Here is a 27613-nt window from a genome sequence, read left to right on the forward strand (position 1 = left end):
ACTGTTAAGTATTTACTACTGTCAGCATCCTGGCCTGAGGACTGGGAATCTCTACTTGATTCACCCTTAATTTCAGGAAAATTACAAACTTCACTTTATTTGTAAACTTCAGGCCTCCAGTTCTCAGCTCAGTTTAGTTTAGTGAGTTTCTGTTTGTTTTCTTTTTGTTTTCAAGTCAGTTTTAAAATGTCTGAAATGACTGAGTTTGAGGCTATAATGTTTCAAGTTATTTTAGCCTTCAATTCTGGAGCTGGGACCATTCTTCAAAAAACTTTTCTCTCATAGCATTCCCCTTTACCTTCAAGGCATGCAGTAATATTTCAGAATTGTGTCATTTTAGGAAATATATCAAAAACATTGATCAGAAAGCAATGATGCATAGGAAAAAAGCTTGATGAAGTATTGCCCTATCTTGAACCATTTGTTTTTTTTCTTCATGGATAAGTTACTGATTCTATTAGAACTCAAATTGTGATTGCTTTCTAATTTATGAGGGCTTTTGCATCTTGATTACTGACACTAAAGGAAAGATCAAATTTGTTTTCCCAAACTACTGTTATTGTTGCCGTTGTTATTGTTATTAACATACACCATTTACTGAGTGTTTGTTATTTTTCAGGCACTCTGCTGTTTTATGAGACAGGCATTAGTGTCCCCACTTACAGTTAAGGAAACTGAGGCACAGAGCAGTTCAGTGGCATGAGGTCACACAGCTGGTAAGTGACAGATCCAAGATTTGAACTCTGACTCTAAGGCTTGAGCTCTTAATATTCAATTACATTTGATTTTTGCTGGTTGACTATTGTTATGACTCTTCCACGAAGTTCTATATTATTTTGTGTCTCCCAACAAAGTGTATGAGCAACGTGTGATTCAAGGAGCTTTTAAAAAGTGTCCCTTTTCAGAGATTTTAGTGGCTCTTGAAATTAAAATTCAAAAAGCTCAGGATCACCTTAGTTAATCAGGACTAGAAGCTCACCCAGAATTGCTTTCTGCCTAATTCTGTAGGACAAAAATGCTAAATAGAAAGAAAGAAATTCATTGCCGAAATACTAATTTCTGCGTCTGGATTTTGCCAAATCTCCTATATCTTTTAGAATTGATGTTCAGTAGAAGAGATCAGATTTGTGAGCCTGAGCCATATATTTGCTATACTCTAACTACTAAGGCAGATGGGTTGATTGATGTTTATTCATTCAACAAGCATATTGGTTTTGGTGATGCTTACTTGGAGCTAGCTATAATATAAGACACTGTAAAGGGAATAAAATAACATTTGTCTCTAGGGTTCCATAATCTAAAAGATGGAGACATATCGGAAAGCAAATAGGTATATTTCTGTAAGCAATTGTTAGTACTTATTGAATGTTTCTCTGAGCCAGGTGATGTTCAAAGTTCTGTACACCTAGTGTACATAGTTTGGCAATCAAGACCCTATGAAAAAGGTGCTATTTTAATCCCCATTAAGTAATTGAGGCATGAAGAGGTTAAGTGACTTTCCCAGGGTAATAACTATCAGTGAAAGAGCAGGAAATTCAAATACAGAGAGCATGATCTGGAGCCAGTGCCCTTGATGGGGTCATGAGTGGGTGTGGTAAACTCTAGCTGAGAAGAGGACATTAGAGCTTGGTTATGAATGACAAGCTAACACTGGGAAGGCCATCCCAAGCTAAGGAAATATTTGGAAAAATGACAGAGGCAGGAAAATAGAAAGAAAATGTTTGTGGAGCAGTGTCAGATCAACTTGGTAGGAAAGCCATGTGTATGACATAATGGGGTTAAAGGAATTAAGGGTCACCTTATAGAGAGCTGAAAAGACCAAACTAAGAAAATTAATTCATAATTCATTTAGCAGATCTTGATGTCTCACTAGCCATGTGTCCACTTTACACATATCAGTTCATGTATTCCTCATAATGAGGTGGTGTGTCACCATTCCCATTTCACAGATTAGGAAACCAAGTATACAGAGAGATTAACTTGCCCAGAATCACATAGCCAGTAGGAGGTAGATCTGGGATTCAAATGAGGAAGCCTGGTTCCCAAGACCGAAAGTATAGCTGTGATGATGCCTTATCACTTAGAAATGAAATGATGTAATCAGAGTTCAAGACCCACGAGTGAGGACCCATGAATGGGAAAGGAAGGAAAAACAAGTGCCTTGGGGAGAAGAGACTGGCTGAGGTCCATGTGGCATTCCACTGGAGAGATAGTCAATTGACGGCAGGCTGGTAGCAGTGAAAAGGAGAAAGATGAATGAGGTAGGGATGGGATTTCGAAGTAGGAACTCAGAGTTCAAATTCTGACCCTGTCCTTTACTGGTTACTGAGTGATCTTGGACCGGTGGATTAGCCTCTGGACTTTGATTTTCTAATTCACAAAGAGAGGAAATGCAGCAGAGCCCAGGTGAATGAATTCTATTTTGGCCCTGCTGATAGGGAGGCGTCAGCAGGCCATCCATCTGACTGGGCCCAGCAGGTCAGTTAGAAATCTGGGTCTGGAACTCAAGAAAGAGGTCAGGGCTATAAATGTACTTAGGAGTCACCTCCAGGGATGTGAGAGTTGAAATTGCTAAGAGGGATGTCTAGAGGGGGAGAGAAATGAACAGAAGAGAGGTGATGAAAAACCATTCACCTGTTCCTGAGAACAGGTGAGAATTGATCAGGAGATTACCAGGAGCATATTCCATTTGTCTATATTCATTATTTGATAGTTAATATATTTTTTAATATGTGAAACTGTCGCTGACCCCTTTTCTCACATCAGCGTTTTTTACTTGCATACGATTTATCATGAGCTTGAGGTTGTGAGTGCTGATGACACTTTTTTATTGGTCTCTGCATTTGCTGTTGCTTGGGAGAAAATCAGTACAGTAGCATGACCTCAACAGTAGCCTCATAGTTACTAAGTTCATGTACCAAACTTGAAAGCAGGTTTTCCCTTTTGTATTTATGTCCCAAAGTCATCATTTTCTTTTCTAAGCAGTATCAAATGTTGCCAGAGAAATCATGAAGCTGTTAATTGGTGTTTTATTAATGTATGCATTCCCTTAATTAAATTTGGAATTGGAAAATGTACTGTGCAACTAAAGTTGTTTAGAAGGGCAGTTGCCCCAAATGGGCTTTGAATTGGCTTCTGTTCATGCCTATTTTGTTTTTCACTCTCAAGTCCCTTAGTGCACATCACTGGTGTCTATCTAGACTCCTGCTTTTGCCTAAGGCTCACCTCAGTAGGCTGCACCATTCAAAAAATAAAGACAAAACACACAAACACAAACCCAGGAAGCCTTGCAAAATCAATGTAGGTCTTTGCTGAAGGTCTTGAGATCATTCAATATGCATGTATGTGTGTGAGATGTGGGGGTTATCATATCTTACTGCAAAACTTTCCCCTAATAATCATTAAACTTTCTCTGTTTTCCAAATCCCACTCCCTCCAGTACTGCTTAAATTCCATTTCTTCTCTCCTCTTCTTTCTCTCAGCCAGCAGACCCTCCCCTACATTTTAAAATCTTTTGATATCACATTAGATAGACCTCTTCTCTGTCTCCCCACTTGCATCCCTATTTGCAGTTCTTGTCAAAACAAACCCATTTTATTTATTATTCACCAGCATTAGGAAGTAAGAGAGGATGAATTTTAATGCTTTGACCCTGTCAGGAAAATATTGATTTTATAATGCTAATTATTCAAATAGTACTGAGCCCCATTTAATAAATCATATACAGCAGATTCCTAACCAAAAAGCATTTATCTTTTTATGTAATTTCACTGACCTTTCCAGATGAGTTGTGTTGACTTTCTTTGGAGTCTGTTTCTGGCTTTTCATCATTGTCTTTGCAGCCGTCAATAGATGGAAAGTGCTAAATCCGAGTGTATGGCGATCTCCCCAGATCCACCATAGTGGGGAGGGGAGATAAATCTAACTCTAAAATTCTCCTTTACCTGTCCTTGCCCCCCTCTCTAAACATATACAAAGCAGGGAAAAAATAGTAATCAAACTTACTTCAAGGTCTTTGTTCAAAGCTAAAAGTTAAACCTGGTAAAAAATGAGTACATGAAATTCCAGGTCTCATCCCAGTTGGGCATTCACGGGGTAGATGGATAATGGATGGACAGATGGATGGATGGATGAACAGACAGATAAAAGAATGGATGGATGGATAGATGGATGAATTAGTAGATGGGTGAATAGATAGCTGGATAGATAGATGGATGAGTGGATGGATGGGTAGGTAGGTGGACTGTGTAAAAGGAGGCAGTCCCTATTCTCCTGTAATGTGTGATTGTGAGAGAGAGGGGTGAGAGCTTATAACGTGGTTATGGACGTGTGAGAGCTTGCCCTTCAAATCTATTTTGGCATCAGTTTAAGAAGACACTTCCTTTTCTTCTAGCAATTCCACCTCTAACCCTTTTTCTAGCAAATTCAGAAAGGCTGATGAACTTTCGCAATAGCCCAGGTGGTACTGGGCTCCTATCCAGAGAAACATGGATAGAACTGTCAACCAGGGCTAATGATGGTGAACGCTTTGAGAATTGGGGAATCTTTGCAATTCCTCATGTTACTGATTTTTATTACCCACTGCCAATTCCCTGCTGGATCAGCCTACATTTTGTGATATGAACACATGATTTGTGGATACTGCGAGATTGGGACGGATGGTAGCAAATCTAATTTGTCATTAATTGAGCCAATGTAGTTCAATCCTGCTAATTCTGTACTTTATTGAACTCTAAATCTATTCACATCTCATAAAACATTATTAGTCTCTCTAGCTCTTTAAAATACAACAATATATGATGTGCTTAAGGCTTAGGAATTTGAAAAAGAGCCCAAGAATAACTTTTCCTTTGAATTCATAAAAAACATTGGTTAAGGCCGGACTCAGTGGCTCACACCTGTAATCCCAGCACTTTGGGAGGCCAAGGTGGGCGGACTATCTGAAGTCAGGAGTTTGAGACCAGCCTGGCCGACATGGTGAAACCCTGTCTCTACTAAAAATGCAAAAATTAGCCAGGCATGGTGGCCCATCCCTGTAATTCCAGCTACTTGGGAGACTAAGGCAAGACAATGGCTTGAGCCTGTGAGACACAGGTTGCAGTGAGCTGAGATCGTGCCACTGCACTCCAAGCTCGCCGACAGAGTGAGACTCTCTCTCTCTCTCAAAAAAAAAAAGCATTGGTTTAGCTACTTTATAAACAAGGGATCTATAAGGAAAAAGAAAATAAAGCTTATTTACAAACAGTAAAGCTTAAGAGAAATACTCTTAAGCTTTGAGATATGATTTTGCCTTTGAAATACCTTTTGTATGAGAATTTTTAAATCTCTAAATTTTTAAAAGTATATTGGAAGGGTAAATATTCAATAAAGACTAGCGTAGTTGACTTAAACTACCCCAAATTTTGAAGCCAGTTGTAGAAAAACAAACTAGTGAGCACAGATAAGATACGGTATGTTGTTGGGATAGCAAGCTGATGGTTAATAGGAAATCATGAACGAAATAGCATTATAATTCACCAGGGAATAAGTGAAAAGTATTTCTTGGGATGATAGTGTTTTGCAGGAAAAAGAAAAACAGGTTGCATTGGGATTATGTAAATAAAGGAGAGGAAGGGAGAACCCAATCTGAAATTGTTATTTTGGGGAATTGTGGAATATATCATAGACAAGGCTCTGAGCATAGCAGGCTTAGAGAGAGTTCTGGGCTGAAGTTCAAACTCTCTCAATCATTCCTGCTGAAACCTTGGCAAACTTATATAATTTGTTTGCTTAGATTGCCATATATATAACATTGGCAAAATAATTCCTACTCCAGAGAACTGTGTAGATTATTAATAATGATGTAAGTATATTCCCTCCCATTTTTCCCAGCATACCTTCTGTACATATGCCACTGCTTTTAGCACCCCTTACAAATAATTTGCAGTCTGCTGGCTAGATTTTCCAAAAATGGAGCATACTTTTTTATTCTCCAGTCACCTTCTTGATTTACCCCTTTGTTTGTTGAGGGAGGGTACCAATTACAATTTTTACTGAATCAAATGGATGCTTTCAGTATTTCCAAAAATAATATGATAATAATATCCCCTTCTCTTAAAAAGTCATCTTAAATCTTAAAAGACATTTTTATAATTCATACCAGTAGAATTGGCATTTACAAATAGGATATGAAATTATGTGGAATCTATTATCCACTCTTCTGAGACAAGTAGTTAACATGAGTAATATTTTTCATTGCCACAAAAGTGGTTGTATAATTCTCTTTTCTTGTGCTTAATTGGGGGTGGTTGTGATAATATGGTGATTCAGCCTGTTTGGGAATATTGTGTTTAATTATATAATCTGATTGAAGAAAAAAAGCTCCTTTCTTCTGATTTGGGCACAGGAATGCAGGCTAGATAAATTTGATATTCTTTCTACAATATGTCATTAATATTTTACATATTTAATCTTTTCCATGGCCATTTGTTATAAGAATTCTGGCACTGTTTATCAGCTTATAATATCTGGAATTCTTATTTTATTTTAATTTTTTTGAGACAGGATTTTGCTCTGTCACCCAGGCTGGAGTGTAGTGGCGTGATCGATCATAGCTCACTGCAGCCTTAAACTCCTGAGCTCAAGTGAGCCTTCTGCCTCAGTCTCTCGAGTAGCTAGGTCTACAGGTACATGCCACCATGCTGGGCCAATGTTTTTTTAAGTAGAGGTCTCACTCTGTTGCCCAGACAGATATCAAACTCCTGGCTTCAAATGACTCCCCTGCCTTGGCCTCCCAAATGACTCCCCTGCCTTGGCCTCCCAAATGTCTGGGATTATAGGCATGAGCCACAATACCTGACCTTGAATTTTTTTAAGTACCTTATAATATTGATATAAAATTTTTGCCCCACAATTAGTTTAATTATACACATGAAAGCATAATAGGTGACATTTTTCAGAAGAAATATTAACCAATAGCAAATAATAGTAAAATTTTTACTCACTCTGTTTCATAGAATGTCACAATATTGAATTTTAGTCTATCATCTATGATAGTATCGTTCATTTAAACTGTCCATCACAGTGGAAGTCATTATTTTTAAATATTACAGTGAAATGTACTTAGTTTATTTTTTATTTTCAGTTTTTATAAATGTTGTATTATTATATATGTACAGATATTTTATAATATATTTTATTATCACAATTTTTTCCAAGCAGAATGATGTAATTTAAAATAATACCATCAATTTTCATTATATGTAAATATATATTTGATATCTATATATTGAACTTATTTTTTCCTGGTGGGGAAATCTAATTTATGAACAGCTGTTTAGCAGGAACTCTCAAAGTATTAAGGATAGATTTCACTAGATTAAATTCATGAGGGCTGATAACATAAATTATTTCTACATCATCATTTAAAAATGGTTACAAACCCTTATACTGAGTGGTCAGCAACTTATTTTAACAACAATAAAAGGTTGGAAATGAAATTGTAGATTTTCCACTGATGAAGCTTTTGTTGCAATCAGCTGATGACCCTGTTGAGATATTCGGCATTCTCCATCCACCGAAGTCAACCACTGAGCTTACTTAGGCCATTGTAAAGGCAACGTTCAGAGAAGCATTCACTGCCTGTCATATTTCTATGAGTGAGAGGGAGGCAGAGAATAAGCCTGCTTTGTGATTTCATTTCTCATACTAGAAGAGAGAAGAAGTGGGGGATCCCTGGGAATTCCAAGTGGCCAAAGGTAAAGTGCATGGGAGGACCCAGGTAATTTCTTATCACTTGCAATGAGAACTGAAGACATTTGTCCTGGGTCCCCCTCTTTCCAATAAGCATATGCTGAAGGAAATGCTTCCAGAAAAAAAAAAAAAGTGGACCTTGAATAAGCCTTCACTGTCCAGAAGACCTGGGAAAAAAAGGCATTTAAAAAACATGCTTTGACCGTAGTCTATAGGCTAAGGCTAGTCTCACTTTCTGGAATCCAACACTTCTGTAAATAGAGTAATGGAGAAATTTGCTTAAAGATGTTGGAGTTATGATGTTCCCCTCATAAAGTAATGGGAAACAGCAACCAAAAAACGCAAAACAAAAACTCCATCTTTAATGAAACCAAGGAAGCAAGCTATAAAAGTTTGTCAAACTAATACCCAAAACTACCAACCTCAGTATGGAATTGTCACAATGATATTTAGCCTAAACACAGTGGGGTAGAAGAAAAGGGAGAGCTTCATAAATGGGAAGGCAGATAGGAAAGGCCCAGCAAGTGGTCCTGAAAGAGTAGGCTTCAGGTGTGGGTGTCTCTGTTCCCCACTAGAGAGCCATGGTGGTAAGGTTGAAGGAGGGGGTCACTCAGATATTCAGTGTTTGCAGCAGGCTGGGCTGTGTGGAGGGAAGTAGTGGGTGGCAGTCTCAGCTATGCAGAAGTTTATCTCAGTCGAAGGGAAAGAAACAGTTTTTCAAACATGCAATCTTCACAAACATGCACAAATCTTCCCCACAAACCATAGGCAGGCCTTCTATTTCCACTGAAAATGGTGAGGAGGATACAGAATCCTGTAAGTCCCGATGTGATCAAAAACAAGTCACCTGGGGAGGGAGGGGGTTGGTTAGTATGGCTCCCTCTAGAGCCCTCCATGGGATTCTAAGCCTAGTCTTGAGTAGCCTAACAGCTATGATGTCGTGGGAAGAGAGCAGCAAAAGCCGAGACTCTTATGCTCAGCCAAATTGCCATTCAGTAGAAAGGCAAAAAAGAGATATTTTTGGGCATGTAACTGAATATGACATTTATGAGGTCTCTTGAAACAAAAACCTTGATTCTGAGATCTCTTCAACAACAAATTAATATAGAAGCCGAAATGAGTATTATGTCCAGTTTAATCAAAGGTCTAACAAATTGTGTGAAGTAGGATTACGGAAGAGAATATTGTATGTCTTCCTAATGGGTCATTAATAATTCAATAATTTATATAACATAATTAACAAAATTTCATGGCAGGAGAGGATGTGGGAGACATTTAGGGATGTGGATTTCCTCATAGTTCACAGTCAGGACTAAAAAGATACTGCCTACAATGAATATATGAAGCAATAGAGGCTTAAATTATATCATAAATGCAGGGATGAAAAATTCAAGGATAACCAGTGAGGAACATAAAACATAATATAGCAAATCGAAATTGACAGTGGAGCAGGACAGGGAGTTAAGAGGAAGCTATGTGCATTGATTTCTCTTAGAGTTGATTGTTAATAGACCCTGTCTAAAATTAGTAACAGATGAAACAGATGTTCGACCATATAATACACTAATAAAGATAACTACTAGAAGAACAAAAAATTACTATGATGTATCCAAATTATCAGCAGCAAAACACAAAGAAAGCAGATTATATAGCTGTATGATTTAAGTATGGAACAACAAGGAGGGATAAATATTTTCCTTTGATTCCTTATTCCCTTTATCCTGTAGGGTTTGATTTTCCTGTTATTTTTTATACTACAGGCCTTTTAGTTTTCATAATTAAAAAAACATGAAAGCGGACTTTTTTCTAATTTTCAAATTTTTTATTTCCTTTATGGTTGTATTGGTCTGAAGTGAAAAACTTCTGGCCTGTTTTCTTGACCAGATTTCAGAAGATAAAGCATCAGATTCATTTGTGAGAATTGTTCACAGGGGTCTAACATCTGCTTCAGTCGTTGTGACCTCATCTTTATTGAAAAGGAAAGTTGTTTTGGAACTACAATAGTGGGCTGAGATAAACTGTCTCATATTTAATTAAATTTTCAAAATGTTTTTGATTAAAACTACCCTGATATGAACTGAATGTTGAAACAGGTTAGACATTTCAAATTAGCTTTGTAATAAGTTAAAGACAGGTCAAGAGACAGGAAATGAAAACTGGAGGTGAGCAAGGAGAATCTCAGAGTAGAAAGAGATTCAAGAAAAGTTGCTTTAGAAGGAATGTTTTAAAGTCTATTGATTAAACCCTTGAAAGAAGGTACAAAATGACAGAGCAAGATGTGTGAAAAGTAGAGGATGGCAAGAAATAAGAAAACTCTTGGAAAAGATGTGCTTGCCTATAATGTGTGCTTATGCTACAGTTCTTTCTAGAAAGCATTGCATAATGGAGAGTTCTCCAAAATTTGTAGATCTTGCCTCTATTTCTAAAGCCACCATTTCTGGAAACTTACTTTGTTGCCCCATTGGCACAGGCCCTCTCCCCTTAAAAATAGAGGAATATGTGACTTGGTTCTTTATGCTTGAGTTCCTCAGCAACTTGTAGATAAACAGTTCACAGACTGGGTGATTTCAGTATTGGACATTTTTCTTTCAATTGATGGTCAACCTAGGTACGAACTCCATCATTTCAAAAAATAGGGAACATTTTAAAGTAAACTTTTTATTAAGGTGTAACATACAGAAAAATGGGCAAGTCATAAGTGAACAACTCAAGGAATTTTCATAAAGTAAACACACACTTGCTTTCAGTTATATCTCAGAACAAGACATGTAGCTTTACTAGCTCACCTGAAGCTTGTCCTGCCTCCTTGGCGCCACTACCCAGCCAGGACTGATGTGAATCTTGACTTCGAACATCACAGATTAGTGTTACCTTTTTCAAACTTTAATGGAATCATATAGCATGTATTCTTCTTTTGTATTTAGTTTCTTTCACTCAACACTGTGTTTGTGAATTTCACCAATGTGATGGTACTTAGGTGTAGTCCATTTATTCTCAGTGTTGTAGAATTCTACTGAATGAATATACCACAAATTACCTAGTCATTAAATTGTTGATAGACAGTTGAGTCATTTCCAATGATGACCTATTACAAATTGTGCGAGGTGAACATCCTATTATATGCCATTTGGTAAATATGTGTTTGTGTTGGGTACATATCTAGGAGTGTAATTGTTGGGACAAAAGGTATTTTTTATGGGCTCAGTTTTAGTATTGATTTCCAGTTTTCCCAAGTGTTGGCACCGATTCATTCTCTTACAGTAGTGTGTGAGAATTCCAATTGCATTTCCTCCTCTCCTCAACACATGCCATTATGTATCTTGTCCTTTAAAAAATTTTAATGTCTTTAAAATTTTAATAGGAGCCTCTAATATAAACATCTATAAATCTTTTTGTAACAAATTGCTTGACTTTAAATGAAAATTTTTTTTTTTTTGGCGGAGTCTCACTCTGTCACCAGGCTGGAATGCAGTGGCGTGATCTTGGCTCACTGCAAACTTTGCCTCCTGGGTTCAAGTGATTTTCCTGCCTCAGCCTCCCGAGTAGCTGGGACTATAGGTGTGCGAAACAATGCCCAGCTAATTTTTCTATTTTTAATAGAGTCGGGGTTTCACCATGTTGGCCAGAATGGTTTCAATTTCTTGACCATGTGTTCTACCCACCTCAGCCTCCCAAAGTGCTGGGATTACAGACATGAGCCACCATGCCTCGCCAAGGAAAATTATTTTTTAAAGAGATTACAAAATTTGTAAACCTGCTGATTTTTGCTTCTAAATAATAACTGTTCTTTCTGTGTGTGACCAGTCAAAACATTTGAATTCATGTGTTTTGCTTGATATTTCACTGAATTCAATTCAATCCAATGTTAATATCAAAGGAATATGTGGGATTATGAACTTAAAAATCAATGTTGAACAATGCTTTTAGTAACTCTACAAATTATGAAATGTTAACTCACTTTGTGCCTGTCTTTTTAATCTTTTTCATCATAAACTATTGATAGGAATGATTGACTTTTAGTTAATGTATGTTTTTCATTATATCCATTGTGATGAGTAAAGGAGGCATACTATCGTGGTTTTCAGTTGCATTTCCAAAGAAGGAACATTTTAGTAGCAAAAGTAGAGAGTATAAATGAAGAGATAATCCTTTCCCAAAGAGAACAATGTGGCAACTTCTGTTGACCTGCAAATTTTTATACATACATACATATCAAAAATATAAATGATGAAAAATGACAACATACAGTTTTCTTTTTAACATATTACATGGATCTTCATTACTTTTTGACATGCCTGTGTTAATTTGTCTTTGTTGCTGTTGTTATCTAGTTCAACAGAAACCCGGGAAATGGAGCCTGGGTATTCCTTTCGTTCTGGTGTTTCCATTGTTATTACATTCATAATTCAAATTGGAATGAATAGGTATATACTGATTCTGTAAACTTAGAATAGAATATTCTGACCAGACTGGGAATAGCCTGTCAATAACAGCTCTTAAGCCTGAGGCTCCCTGCAGGGCCGGGAAGAGAGCCTGGCTTGGCTGGATTTCAGGACCAGAGACAGGGACCTTTCCTAGGCATGTGCCTCTCTGCATTGACTCACAGGGAAGATTCAGAGCCTATCTGGACCCACCAGCACAGGCAGAAATGTATCTCAAAGGAATGTTCTCACTGGTAGTGTCTGTCATTGATCAGTACAAGTCCACAGAGCAGCTTTTAGAAGAACAGCTCAAGCTAATTCTAGAGGCTGTACTCTATCACTCAAACATTTTCTCTGCATGGATTGGCCCATCTTAGCTCACCACTGAACACATCCATTAGCAATCCATATTGCCCACCCACTAAACATTCTTCCCAAAAGAGTGACTTCTGCCTTGTGGAGGGCTAGAAACTTGCCACAATGGACTCGTTAGCTGAAGCTCAGAATACTTGGGTTGCTCATCAGAAAGTTGTGCAGGGACAAATTTATCCTGAATTATCTACCCTTAAGCTTCAGAGCGTTTCACTTGCAAAGACCCTTTGTAATACCCTGTATCTAATGTAATTTTGCATTCATAATTTGTGTTCATGCTCTTAAAGAGGTCTCACTCAAAATTGTATAAACTTCAGGTCCCAGCAAACCTGGATAAGCACATGGCTTCTGATGTCTAACATCTGATTGTGTTCATTTGTTTATTTGTCTTTGAAAGAGAAGTTAGAAAATGTATAGCTTAACAGTTCTTTGTGACAGAACACTACAATTAGTTGTGAAGTGTGTTTTGATTAATGAGAATAGTGACCACTATTCACTGAGTGCTCATTTTGCCCTAGGTACAAGTCTCAATGGGATTTCCTTAAACATTCATTACACTCCTAGGAGAAAGACACTCCTACTGTATTATCCTTTTCACCAGAGGGAAGTGAGTCTCAGAGGAGTTAAAGAAAATTTCCAGGATCATATTTCTAGAAAGTAATAAAGCCGGGACACTTTGTTTTTGCTAATAATGACCTACTAAAATGTATAAAAGATTTTCTATCTCAAACCCACTTGAAACTTAACCTAGTACAAATTTACTAGTATTCCCAATATTAAATATTCACCTGCTTAGTAAGTATGTTATCTGTTGGGAAATAATTTTGTCTAACCCAAGTTCACCTCATTCCTGCCATGTTGTCTGATAAGGCTTCCAAAAAAAAAAAGCAATGTATTCCCATGTGAATATCAGTCATTTTCTGTGGAGGAAAAATATTAAGAATACCTGAGCTGGAATACCTGCCTGCCATGGTTTCAGAGAGTATGGGAATGGCCACTCATGCTCAGAAGTGGGAGATTAACTTGCAGCTTGATACAACATCAGTGCCATACTCTGCCCCAAACTCAGCAGACCTCAGGGGCAACCTACAAATCTTGACACTTATTAAAGAATTGACTACACAAAAGCCTAAACAAAACTGGGTTCATTTTCGTGATTTCACTTTTTTCCCCCATTTTATTCAATTCTGCACAAACGTTTTCCAGCATTGGATACTGTAGAGTTAAACTCGAGCTTTAGATTTAGGTCAAGACGTCATTCCTCTGCTGCTTAATGAAAAGCTTTCCTAACTTTTTAGACACAAGTAAGACACTACTCCTGACAGTATAGGCCTTTGAAAATTTAGTTCACTGTGATTATTTTTTTCAAGTAGCTGTAGAATCATTGATATAAATTATTCTGTTGAAGAGCACACTAAAGGAGGTGAAATAATGCTGTGTAGCACTATAAAATCTTTCCACCAATGTCAAGTGACAGAATAAGATGTCATTGCCTTTCTTCTCCCCACTGAAGGAACAGGGATTAAAATGTAGTGCTATTAGGCTGGGCGCGGTGGCTCACGCCTGTAATCCCAGCACTTTGGTAGGCCAATGTGGGCGGATCATGAGGTCAAGAGATCAAGACCATCCTGGCCAACATGGTGAAACCCCGTCTCTACTAAAATACAAAATTAGCTGGGCATGGTGGCACGCACCTATAGTCCCAGCTACTCGGGAGGCTGAGGCAGGAGAATTGCTTGAATCCAAGAGGTGGAGGTTGCAATGAGCCGAGATTGCGCCACTGCACTCCAGCCTGGCGCCTGGTGACAGGGCAAGACTCTGTCTCAAAAAAAAAAACAAAACAAAACAAAAAACAATGTAGTGCTATTAAAGATGTTTAGGGAGAATATTACTAAATCTCACTTTACTGTGTGAAATTTCTACATATGATAGGCTTCTAAGTTTGGTTTTTCCTTGATTTCATCTGCATAAATGAAAAAGCCAGTTGGAAAACTTATATTATGGATAGCATGGCATTTTTCCTCTAAGGGAGAGGTAATGGGATGGTTTTTCCTTCTAGCATCTGCTTAACACATTATAGGTATGCTTTCTGCATTGAGGTGTATACCAATACTTGTAGTACAAGTGAGATACTATCTTTATTTTTGAGATAGGGTCTCATCACCCTGTTGCCCAGGCTGGAGTGCAGTGACATTATCACAGCTCACTGCAGTCTTGACCTCCTGGGCTCAAGTGATCTTCCCACCTCAGCTTCCTGAGGAGCTGGGACTACAGGCACACACTACTATGCCTGGCTAATATTTTATACGTTTTGTAGAGATACGGTTACACCATGTTGCCCATGCTGTTCTTGAACTCCTGGGCTCAAGCAATCCTCCTGCCTTGGCCTCCCAAAATGCTGAAATTTCAGGTATGAGCCACTGTGCCCAGCCAAGATATGAGTTTTTTGTTTTGTTTTGTTTGAGATGGAGTTTTCACTTTTGTTGCCCAGGCTGGAGTGCAATGGCAGATCTTGGCTCACTGCAACCTCCGCCTCCCAGATTCAAGCGATTCCCCTGCCTCACCTGCCAGGTAGCTGGGATTACAGGCCTACGCCACCATGCCCGGGTAATTTTGTATTTTTAGTAGAGATGGTGTTTCTCCATGTTGGTCAGGCTGGTCTCAAACTCCCAACCTTATATGATCCACCCTCCTCAGCCTCCCAAAATGCTGGGATTACAGGTGTGAGCCACCGTGCCCAGCAAAATATGACTTTAAATATGCCTGCAAGCACTTCCTTGTTCTATAGTTCTCAAAGTGGCTGCAACATTTTAATAAAAGTGTAGCAAATGACAAATATTATTATATTAGGTGCCTGGGGAAAGTGGGATAAATGAGTGAATTTTCTTCCTCCAAAATGAGAGATTTTCAAGATGACTGTGGGTAGGTGAATTATATGGCTCTTCCTCTCCAGTTTTCCTTTGGAATGAGATTTTAGTTTCTGTCTATGAGGGAGAAATTTGCAACTTTCATATTAGTTCTTTGCTCCTAATGTATCAGGCAGTGTAGAGGCCAAGGAAGAAACTTCTCCTTCACCCTCTGAAGATTCACTGGAAATCAACTCACAAAAGAAGGAATATACAGATTGATTAATGCCCACATGAGAAGGAACCTCAAAGTGATTGCCCCACTCTGCCCTGAGGTACAGAAACATATATACCATCTTGAGGTTACAGAAAGACTGCGGACTTGGATCTTGGAAAAACAGGTTATGGGAGGATGGAAGAGGCCCAGTTCGCAAAGAGGATCTTACTGTGTAGATGAAACCTCATAGGTAGCAGCCCTCAGAAAAAATAGATGATGAATGTTTTTTCAGACCTTTAAGGTGTCAGACGGTTAATCTTCCCTAGATTTGGATAAAGAAGGGCCTCAGAGAAAGCCTGGCTCCATCAGTGCAGATTTCTTCTACAGAGAAATCTCTCCTACAAAAGCCAGCTTTGCAGGCCTTCTTCTGTCTGCTGGCTCTCTGAACAGCCATCTCAAAATATGTCAAAGAAATATATTTTGGGGTGAAATATTTTGATTTTCTCCAATAGCAAAATCAAAGCCACTATTGAAAAAATAAAGGTGGCACTGGGGAAAGATTCTTGGCATCAGTCATTTTACATTTGAGTATGAGCTACACACTTGAGATGGACTGAATGTTTGTGTCTCTAAAATTCCTATGTTGAATCCTAATCCTGAAGTGATGGTATTAGGAGGTGGGCCATTAGGAGATAACTACGTTATAAGGGTGGAGCCCTTGTGTTGGGATTAGTGCCCTGATTAAAAGGGGCCCCAGGGGGCAATCTCCTTTTGTCGTGTGAGCACACATGTGACTATAACCAAAACCAGAGTTATATACTTTAAAAAGGTAAACTTTATGATTTTTTAATTGCAGCTCAGTAAAGCTGTTTTCTAAAAATGCATGTAACCTTGTGAAATCTATACATTTCATGTGAACATGTTTCTTTAATTACATAAATGCCGTTGTGCTATTTTAAAAAGCATAGCCACAGTTTGCTGGTGGCTACTGTATTGAACAGCACCAATGTAGAACATTTCGATCATCTCAGTAGCTTCTGACAAGGCTGCCCAAGACAGAAGGTACTCTCTATATAGTAGGTTTTCAGAATATTCTTCCCCCTTATCACTGCTGTTCACTTTTAACCTTACTTCCAAGCATATACATGTGTTGAGATGATTGTTTTGAAATCATCTATAAGGCTTGTTTCAACTCTAATAATATTCTTCCAGAAAGTTCTAGCGGAAAGATATTTCTTTTAGCCAACATTCATTTCTCCACTTCTGGCTATCCTTATTCTAAAATCTTTCCTTGGAAGCATTGGCTATTTCATACTTGAGGTATTGATGTTGGAGGCATCTAATCTCATCCCAATAAATGACACAAGCATTGTATTTAATTTTGACAAATTAACTTTGTAATGATTTAAGTGCCTTCCACCTATTGTTCAAAAGTAGGTTTATGTGACTGCTTCTGAGGCTATAACCACATTCTCGTTCTTTCACACCATGGCCAGGCAGTCATTTCTGTCCAGATAAAGTTGTGATGGTCTCCACAGCCAGCTCTAGTGAGATAAAACACTGAGTTAAACTGTCTCTTTGGGTCTCAATACATCACAAAGTTAAACATATCTGTAAGTTAATATTGAATTCTTCATTGTGATTTATTTATCTTTGAAAATACACAAAATTTTAATATATTTAAAGACTTAATTTCATAAATAACCTCATTGTAAAGAAACATTATTAAATACATTTAAAAACTCATTCTTAGCCACAAAAATACATGGAGGAAACGTAAATGCATATAACTAAGGTGAAAGAAGCCAATCTGAAAAAGCTGCATACTGTATGCTTCCGACTATGTGACATTCTGGAAAAGGCAACACTATAGAAAAAGCAAAAAGATCAATGACTGCCAGCATTTGGGAAGAGGGAGGGATGAAGAGGAGGAGCACAAAAAAAATGTTTAGGGCAGTGAAGCTATTTTGTACAACACTACGAAGCTAAGTATATGTCATCATAAATTTGTCAAAATCCATAGAATGTTCAACACAAAGAACGACCCCTAATGTAATACTTGAACGTTGGTTGATAATGCATCAGTGTTCATCCATCGATTGTAACAAATGTATTACTCTGGTGCCTGATGTTATTGATGGGAGAGGCCGTACCAGTGTGTGTACACATGTGTTGGGGTGGGAGGTTGTGGGAACTCTGTAATTTGTGGTCAAATTTGCCATGAACCTAAAACTTCTCTAAAACTTAGACTGTTCGTTCTAAACCCTCACTCATTTATCCAAAAAGTTCTGACACATCATAACCGAACTAATACAGAGTTATTCATTACTATTCAATTTAATCGTGTACCATGTACAAAACAGTTATTGAATTTTATATTTTGCTTTTTCTCTAATCAAAAAAGTTATTTGAATAATACTAAGGAATTGCACTGTTATAAAGTGAATAAGGAGATAACCTTTTCTAAGAATAGACTTAGAATACTATATGTCACTGGCATAAATTATTAATATTTTCATTGGGAGAATTAGCTACTAAAGACTTTAGATTCCTTAACTGTACTCAATGGGCAAAAGAAGTGACAAGTAATGTATATTGGATATGGTCTCTGTACCAGGCCTTGCTAAGAACTCTGTATTTAGTAACTCATGTAATCCTCAGAACTCTATGAGGCAGGTACTAGTATCCTCATCCTGCAGATAAGTGTATAACTGGAACATAATCTTTAGCCTCTGTAATCTGAACCCCAAATGTGTGCAAATCAGATGGGAATTCAGTTTACCCACATCCAGGACAACAGGACCTAGCATTGAATAGAATCCATCATCGGCCACAGCAAGCCTAATGAAATTGTAGATCATACAGCTTCCCGGGTGGCTACATGTCCTGTCAATTTACTCACGTCTTTCTGTTTCTCTGAATTGGGAGCATAGAATGAAAACAAGATGTCAGCAACCTGAACCCCACAGGCCACGTGTAAGGCACGTTTAGCCTGCTTTGTGCCTTTGGGGCTTTGCTCCTTGATTATTTTAAACAACTTTATTAAGGTATAATTTATATACCGTGCACTCATTTTAAATATATAAGTCAGTGGTTTTTCAGTAAATTTGCCGAGTTGTGCAAGCCTCACCATAATCAGATTAAGATCCTTTTTGCTCATTTTGAGTTCATTCCTGTTCCCATCTCTACTCCCTGGCAACCACTACTCTACTTTCTGCCTCTATAGATGTGCCTCTCTGAACATTTTGTCTAGATGAAATCATACAAGATATGCTCTTTTGAGATTGCCTTTCTTCGTTTAGCATAATGTTTTCAAGGTTCATCCATGCCATAAGATGTATCCGCGCCTCATTCCTTTTTCTGCTGAATTGTATTTCCTTAAACGGATATCCCACAATTTGTTGATCAGTTCTCCAGTTTATGAGCATGTGCGTTGTTTCCACTTTTTGGCTATTAGGAATAATGCTGCTAAGATAATTTTTCTAACTTTTTACTGCTTTCTCAGATTATGTAATATACACACAGCTTCTTGTTTCTGTCTCTGCCCCCACCCCTCCTACGTGTAGACAAGGAATATGTTGAGATCCCAGGGCCAGCAGATATGTCTCCTGTCTGGGGCAAATGACTTGTAAATCCTTGTCCGGGGCTGTTGGATGCTCAAGTTAAAGGGTTTATGTATTTGGAGCAGTGACTCTCTTACGTGTTACATTGTTCTGTGCTATTTGGTGATAGAGGAAATATGGTAGTTTCCATGTTGGTGGCTTCATGTCTCCAAACTGCAGGATTGCACAGTAAAGCCTCCTATATTGCCAGCTTTGCGACTTGCTACTTACTTGGACTTTACAATTCTGTATAACGACCCCCAAAATCACTTAAGGCGTTTTTTACCCTCCCGTTTTAAATCCCTTCCTTCAGTAAGTAATTTTACAGTTTGGTCCCTGGAAGCCTCTGAGAAAAGTCATTACTTACCATGATTTAAATTTAAATACAAAATAATTGTGAAACCCAGAGAAAGAGAATTCAATTCTAGTTCTTTAAGCTGAAAAGGGATGGCTTCAAAAATTCAGTGCTGCATATCCGTAAGAACAAATGAGGGAGCCTTTACTACAAGTGTTCAGAATGGAGCCATCCCTTGCTCAGTTCCTTATCATTTGATTTATACCTCACTCAGTGTGTCACTCCTAATGATTTTTCACTGGCTTTCCAAATAGACATTACTTTTATAACTGCAACAACAGTGTAAAATATGCTGTAAAGTTTGCCCTGAAGGGAAGCATTGTCTTTTTTTTATATTTAAACAAGGGTACAGAATGCTGGAAGCTATCGTCAATGCTAGATGGAGAGAATGCAATATCTGTTTCCATTATGCTGCAAATGTCATTGCTTGTAGGTCTATTTATAGCCCAGAGTTGATTTTTGACCTTGGATTTATTAAATTAAAGAAGCTATATAAATAGATGAATAGAATGAACTAACTGATGGAAATCCAGAGCATATTCCCCATTTAACTATTTTCTCTTTTCTCATAAACTTAAGGATATTTAGCATATTATGTGGGGCTGGGGGTACAGAAATATACATAAAATTAATGTTTATCACTCTCAATCTAATTAAAAATAAGAAATCTTGTCAAGTTCATGTACTCTTATCTTTCTGCCATATTGTTTGTTTTCAAAGAACCATTGCTGTGTTCTTAACAAAGTGCCATCATTCCTTTTTTTTTTTTTTTCTTGAGACAAAGGCTCGCTCTGTTGCCCTGACTGGAGTGAAATGGCATGATCTGGGCTCACTGCAACCTCCGCCTCACAGGTTCAAGTGATTCTCCTGTCTCAGCCTCCTGAGTAGCTGGGATTACAGGCATGCGACACCATGCCTGGCTAATCTTTGTATTTTTAGTAGAGACAGGGAATTCCTGACCTCATAATCTTTCCACCTCTGCCTTCCAAAGTGCTAGGATTACAGGCATGAGCCACTGCACCCGGCCACAAAGTGCCATCATTCCGTTAGAAAGTAGGGCTTCCAGGTTGGGAGCCATTTTCCTCTTTCCTTTCTCATACTTACGCAGTTGGTTTTAGTTCATCTATTGGGGTACAAGGTTGGGGACCCTCAGTGTCTCATGCGGGACCTCAAAATCTCTGCTTCATTTGGTGATGACCACAATGGACATGTAAGGCCATCCCTGGAACTTGATTGAGCCTGTCAATCATGCCTGATGGGGCTGCCGCTTCTGAGATTTTAAGTTTGGTCTTAATGCTACTTTTCTGTTTTGAATAGCATTCTTTGATTGTCTAAGGTTTGCTTTTGCTTTTATGTTTATTTCCCTGGCAGGCTTATCAAGTTGAATGTGGCAAACATAGTGGTTCATGTAGCTCTTGACCATGAAAGGAATTTGATATTTTAGGTATGGACCCAATTAAATGATACCAGCCATGTATGTCTCAGTGTGAATGAGTTCATGTGATTCTATCCTGAATCAGGTTGGGATTAGGAGGCACTGAGACCAAACTCTGGTAATTATAAAATTTTTGCAAAAGATTGGCCCACTTAGTGAGTTGAGCTTGAAAATACATAATTCACTGGGAACATATGGGGATGCCTTAGTGGAGGGCAGCCATCCATATATGCACATTGGCAAGCCCGATGTTTTCACCTTCATTTTTTATATCAAAACTAAACATGTTGGGGGGGAGATGAAAAAAAAGATTGCTGTGTCATCTCCCTTTTACTCAAGTTCCAATTATGAACAAGTCTGAGTCACTATTGGTTAACAATATTCTGAGAAGTTAAGAGTAGTCATGCAGGCCAACTGATACGATTCCTTTTTATCTTCCTACAAACTTAACACGTACTAAAATATCATCATGCTCTGATAATTCTATTTCCTTTCTAGTTAAAAACTAATTGATTGCCAAACTCTCAGTGCATGCTACATGTTCCTCCATAGAGATAGTGACCAAATCTTTGAGAAACTATTTCAAGAAATGAGTATATTTAAGAATTATTTGGTGTTCAAACAATGTAGTGTTCTGAGAGTTATGCTCCCGCCTTACTGTTTGTTTATTTTCTATTCACTTGGGAGAAACTCAGAGACATCTGTAGTTTCTTGCATTCTATGGCTTTTTTTTTTTTTTTTTTGCTAAAATCTTGAGCCATGAAAAGAAAAAACAAGTATTTCAAACACTGCAGACCTAAAGGAAGCTCCGAGACTTTGGAAAATGATCACAGAAGTCGTCCAATTGTGTTCTTGCTTTGTCATCTCACAGTCATTACAGAAGATGAAATTTCTTAAAAAAAAAAAAAAAAAAAAAAGGTCAGTGCAGTGTAATTGTTGAGTTTCTTGGCCTTATCTTACAAAATAATGCAAACTGGTTATGTCTTGAACTATGTCAGACTGGGCAATCCTGAAATTACTCTTTTTTTTTTAATCTCACATGCAAGGTACATTTATGAAGAATACTTCCATTGGTTAAGAGATGACTTTTACAGATAGCCAGAACAATGAAATTTCAGTTGGAACATTCAGGAAACCTCTGTAGGACTGCATAAGCAATAAAACCGTCAAGGGGAATAATGGGTTTGCCAACTGTGGAAAGGTTCCATGCTCAACTTGACATCACCTCTCTGTGATCATTTAGAAAGCCTTAATGCAAAAGAGCAGGTGGATGAGCCACTGGGCTTTGCTGGGAATGCCAGTCCTGTGTTTCCCTTCCCTAAGATTGGGTTGGTTAGCCTTTTCTGATCACAGGGAACAAGCTAGATGCAACTAGCTAGATGCAGTTTGAACCCAGTGATTTTCAAATATTTTTAGAAAATGACACATTTTTGCATTATTATTTGTGTCTTTTTGTCTTTGAATATATATTTGAATACTTCTTTCAGAGTATATTTGGGCTTCTGTAATAAACTGGGAGGCTTAACACAACAGAAAGGTGGTCTCTCACAGTTCTGGAGGTGAGACATCCCAGACCAAGGTGTTTGCAGGATTATTCTCCTTCTGAAGGCTCGAGGGAAGCATCTTTCCTTGCCTCTATCCAACTTCTGGTAGCTCCAGGCATTTCTTGGCTTATGGAAGCATCACTCCAATCTCTGCCTCTGTCTTCATATGGTCTCCTTTGTGTTTCCTTCTGTCTACTATATCTTCTCCTCTTTTTCTTATTGGATGTAAGGCCCAGCCAGATAATCTAAGATTCAACCCATTACAGGCAGCAAAGGGGACTCCATTAAATCGGTAGGTTGTAGAAATATGTCCTTTTTTTCTAGCTTATATAGGCAATCTTAATCTTCTCTAGGTCGCTGAAAATATTAAGAGGAAAAGTTTGTCATCTAGAAACTTTCTTTATCCTACCTAACAGTAACTAACGATTCTAAATTACATTACTAGCAGAATATTTTGCTCTTTGAAAGTACTTGCCTCGTCGATGATACTTTTCCAAGGGCTATATGTCAAGTATTAGCTAAATGTTTGCATTTCTCTTCTAGTCCTGGGACAGTCAGGGGCTCACAGGGCATGGAATTTAGGAGTGGCCATGTCTCAGACTTATAAGTCCCAAGAGCTCAGCTACTAGCTGATATAAGGAGAGGAGCATCAGAAAATTCTCAGAAGCAGTGAAAGAAAAGGGAAGAGAGAGAAGTGGTACCCAGAGAAGGAGTGAGTAAAATCCCCCTAAGCCACCATCGGAGACCAGGCCCGCCATACTTCATTTCCATGGCCCATACTGCCGGGACTTTGATGGGTACACAGTATTCCACAAGTTACAGTGCCAGCCAAATACAGGTGAGGTATGTATCATTGTTGTTATTTGGCACATTAAACAACTCAGATACCCTACCTTTGAGTCCCTGTTCATCCCATTGTTGTGGTGTGTATGCCTTGTAAAGAAGAACTTGACAGCCTCTTTTGGGAGTGCAGTGACAGGTTGCCAGCATGACAGCCAGGAAGTAGCATCTTGCAAATAAAGAAGCCGGTGATGGCCCTGGTGTTAGCACCATGTGTTTAGAAACAGGAGAGTACATTAGGTGATGGAGAGCACTTTGGAATGAGGTCAGCTCTTCTAAGTTCCATTCAAACAACATCTCTGGCAAGTTCAACAACATCTATGGCAAGTTCACTACAATCCACAAGAAACTTCATTTGCTTATGTTTAGAATCTATTAGGTGTCAGAAACTTATGTTTCCATATCAAGGAAAAAATGAATCTCCATTTTTTCTCAAGATAGATGAGGAATCAGATCCTCCATCCCTAAGCCCCACCCCACTGCCACACACACATATAATTCTAAAATATAGTATATCAGTAAAAAGTGTGAGGTATAGTAAGACCAACAGATCAGGAGATGACTGCCATTGAAGAGATAGTTTGTTACAGTTCCCAAGAGGAGTGGATATATTATACCATGAGGGGCCATGTGGGAAAGTACCAGCATGGGTCAAGAGGCAGAAGGAGAGGGTACAACTGTGGACAAGAGTCTTTACTTGTGGTTTTCATGGGAAGGAACAGGTGAGGCAAGGTAATCAGGCTTAGGAGTGGCCAGTTTCAGTCATTTTGACCTGCTTTGGGGCATAGCGGGTGTCCTTGGTTTTCTGGCTCCTGGCCCTGGGGTGATTAAGGCAGATGGATGGTGGCCTGCAGTATGACGGCTCCATAAAAAAGGTGGTTGGGGTGTGGGCTGTGTATTGGTTGGTTTGTATCTGAAAATGTACCCTCTGGAGGAAGAAGACTCCCAAGGAGAGATGGAGATGATGAAGGAGGCAGGAGTCCAGGCAAGGTGACTCAGGTATATCATCCTATGTGTAGAGCAAGGCGTGTCAGCTAGATGTTAAAACACAAAGATTATAGAAGGTAGAAACATGGTAAATATGCACATACTCACGTGTGCCCCCGTCCTTCCACCAACAAAGCCATAGAGACTGATTTATTGAGGTTCAAATAACTTCCCCTGGTTGGAGACTGGTTGAAGTCCTGAGATTCTCACTGGCTGGTTGATTCCTTTCTTTACTTATTCTCCAAAGTCCAATACACATCAGCCAGGAAAGTTATACCTAGGGGTAGGCTTCCAGCTCCTGACCTCACACCTGCATATCATGGCCTGGAGGCCCATTGCATCCAGCTGGTGTTCTGCTGAGACATGGCCCTTAATTTGATTCTGTATCTTTGTAAACAGCCCATTTGAGAACACACCTGGGGCTTCCTTCCTGGAAACCAAGCTCAAGAGGGTAAATGGGAAGCAGAAACCTGAAAATGATGGTGAACATGAGCCTGCTTCACAGTATGAAGGGTCTTTTGCCTTTCTTTTCCATTTCTTGATGCTGAGATGTTTGGAGAGGATTGGAGAAGGGAACCTAAAATTTGAAGCAGAAGATCTGGGTTCTAATGAGAGACTTGCAAGTCCTTCTATGGGACCTTGGGCCAGACGCACATCTCAGCCCAGGCCTTACAGCTCTAAAACATTGGTGATTCGTGCTAGAGGGGTCGGTTAGATGGTTTGAGAAAAGGCTTTGCAGACAAGATAGAGCTCTATCAGTGCCTTTCTTGATTAGGGTTCCTGGCCACATGGGTAGGGACAGGCAGTTGTGATGTTGTAAGCTTGTCTTCAGCACCCTTGGCTTCAGTTTTGTGGCTCCTCTTTCTATCTCACACTGTTCGGTTGACCAAGTGTTGGGGCCTTCCCACTGGCCCTCTGTTGTCTGAGCCTGTCTTTTGGGAGTCAGACCTCTTTCTACACTCCTGTAATTTAATGGCCTGTATATGTCCTCCTTCTCCTCCATCCCTTTGGATTCACTTGCCTCCACCTATTCCATTAGGGCCATTCCAGGTAGGAGGTCACCTGTCCTGCCTACATGGCAGGGGAGGGAGCAACCAAGGGAGGAGAGGGTTGGAAGTTTTCTTTTTCTCTGTCTTTTCTCAAGCTTTCCATCTTATTCCTGCCTTCTCTTCTGCCATCTCCTTCATTTTCTGCTGTATTTTCTGTTCCCTGTAAGTTATTTTCATGTTCTTTTATTTGTTCATTCATTCATTCAATAATTTCATTCATTGGGCTCTGTGCTCAGCACCAGAGAGAGATGAATAAGCATTGCCCTCAAGGGTTCAGGTTGGCAACAAACAGCGGAATAATTAATGTCCTACAATGTGTTTCGCTTTATGGGAAGGGTTGGGATGGAGGTGTAGAAACTCAAGGTAGTAAGTTGCTGAGTTGGCCTTGGGGTTCCAGAAACCTCAGCAGAAGTAAGATTTGAGCTGGGTCTGTCTGCAGTACACAAAGGGGTTTGCCAGGCCAAGAAAGGGTGAGGTCATTTCAATGAAGGCAAAGAATATTATCAGCTTTACAAAAGGATGGATCCGGAGTTTACTGTTGGTGGACATAGAGGATGGGACCTTGGGGCCATGGGAAGCTGATAAGAAAGGTGAGGCTGGATGATGATGAACCTCTTTGCCATCATCAGGAAATTAAAATGCATCCTGCAGGCTGTAGGCAATCAGTGGGATTAAACAGGGGAGTGAGAAGATTAGATAGGATCGTATTAGCAAAACATAACTCTGATGGCAGTGCAGACAGTGGACTGGAGTTTCAGAGCTAGGTAAGAGTTTGCGGCAGTCGTCCAGAATAGAGATGAAAATAACATAAATAAGCCAAGGCATTAGCAATTTTCATGCATTTATTCATTTATCAGAAATGATGCAGACACTGTGTATGAACAATCCCAGCCAGTGTCCCCATGGGCCATACTCTATGCCAGCTCAGGAAATACGATATCTCACAAGAGTGACCCAGTCCTTGCTCTGATGGATATACAGTCTCTTAGGAGAGGGGCATTGGATCCAATGGCCAAATGGCATGTGCATTGAAATAAATCTGCAGGGGCCATGGGGCATTAAGCAAGGGCCTGGAGCCAGTGCCACTTGAGCTGAAAGCTGAATGGGGCTGAGCATGTAGTAGCTAAGCCTTGAGGTGGCTGCAGCCCAGAGGACCAGAGGAGAGGGGTGCCAACCCACCAGAGTCCATCCTGTTCTGCTTCTTCTCTCTCCGGGTGGGCTGCTGTCTGGGGTGATGGCCAGGGCAGGGAGCATAATCAAAGACTAGGCAGGCACACAGACTGTGCACTTCCAGCTCCCTGAGGGCATCAAGAGACCAAGCCTTTGCTTTTCCTAGTCCATGGCTTGTACTTGCCTGGGAACAGGTGAAACAGTAGGGACATATACAACCTTGCTTTTTTATTCACATACCTGCCTAGAATTAGCGGGGAAGAACTGGATGACTAGAAGTTCTAAAACATGAATGCTCAGTTTTCTATAAACTCCAAACTTCCCCCCCCCCCGCCTTTTTGCCCTTTTTAAAATGCAGATGAGGTTTCTATCCTGTTAGACCACCTCTGGGTGGGTAGTACTGCCCCTTCCCGATCCCATTCCAGCCTGCACATACAGCACTGCAGCATTGCCTACCCCAGGGGCACCCTTCACATTTCATTCTAATGAAGATTGCCTCCTGGAATCATGGCTACATTGTACATAGCACCTTCTTGAGTTGTGCAATGAACCATCCTTAGCGGCTGCCCTAATTCCCCATTTCCACTTAGACACGGATTTGTGGAAGGCAGAGTGCAGGGTGATGATTAGAGGGCATGGGATCAGGGTGGAGGTGTAAGGAGTTCAGTTATAGGGCTGCTGCCTAGTTCAGGAGGAATTGATGATGCTTGGGGCAGCAAAAGCATTGGATGGTGGCAATAACCATGAGAGAAAGGGGATATTCAAGGTCCTTTCAGGATGTAAAACTGATGGACTTGGCCAGGGATTAGACATGGAAGGTGAAGGAGATGATGTCAAGGTAGAACCTTAAGTCAGTTGATGTTAGGAGCTAGTGAAGTGTTTTATGGAAGGGATTTATCATGTTACATAAAAAGGAAATAAAAGAATAAATGGGCTAAATATGCTTTCATCTTCATGCAAAACAAGCAAAACAAATAAAAACTCTTCTTAGGAGCTTTGGATACCTGACTATACCTGTTTATCCTCATCACTGACACCCACTAA

At 39.4% G+C, this 27613-nt stretch overlaps 1 protein-coding gene across 16 annotated transcripts in view; it reads left to right on the forward strand.

Moving 5' to 3' along the window:
• Nucleotides 1–27613, forward strand: part of FRMPD4 (FERM and PDZ domain containing 4) — a 908838-nt gene that overhangs the window by 515056 nt on the left and 366169 nt on the right. For 5 of the 16 annotated variants that reach the window (XM_078363743.1, XM_078363747.1, XM_035287597.3 and 2 more), the window contains exon 2: nucleotides 620–716. The exons of the other annotated variants lie outside the window; for them this stretch is intronic. In XM_078363743.1, the coding sequence (XP_078219869.1) occupies nucleotides 700–716 (17 nt within the window). In that variant the 5' untranslated portion in view covers nucleotides 620–699. The remainder of the gene's footprint in view (nucleotides 1–619; nucleotides 717–27613) is intronic. 16 annotated transcript variants of the gene reach the window in all.

This window comes from Callithrix jacchus, chromosome X (genome assembly GCF_049354715.1).
Source record: "Callithrix jacchus isolate 240 chromosome X, calJac240_pri, whole genome shotgun sequence".
NCBI classification, from domain to species: Eukaryota; Metazoa; Chordata; class Mammalia; order Primates; family Cebidae; genus Callithrix; species Callithrix jacchus.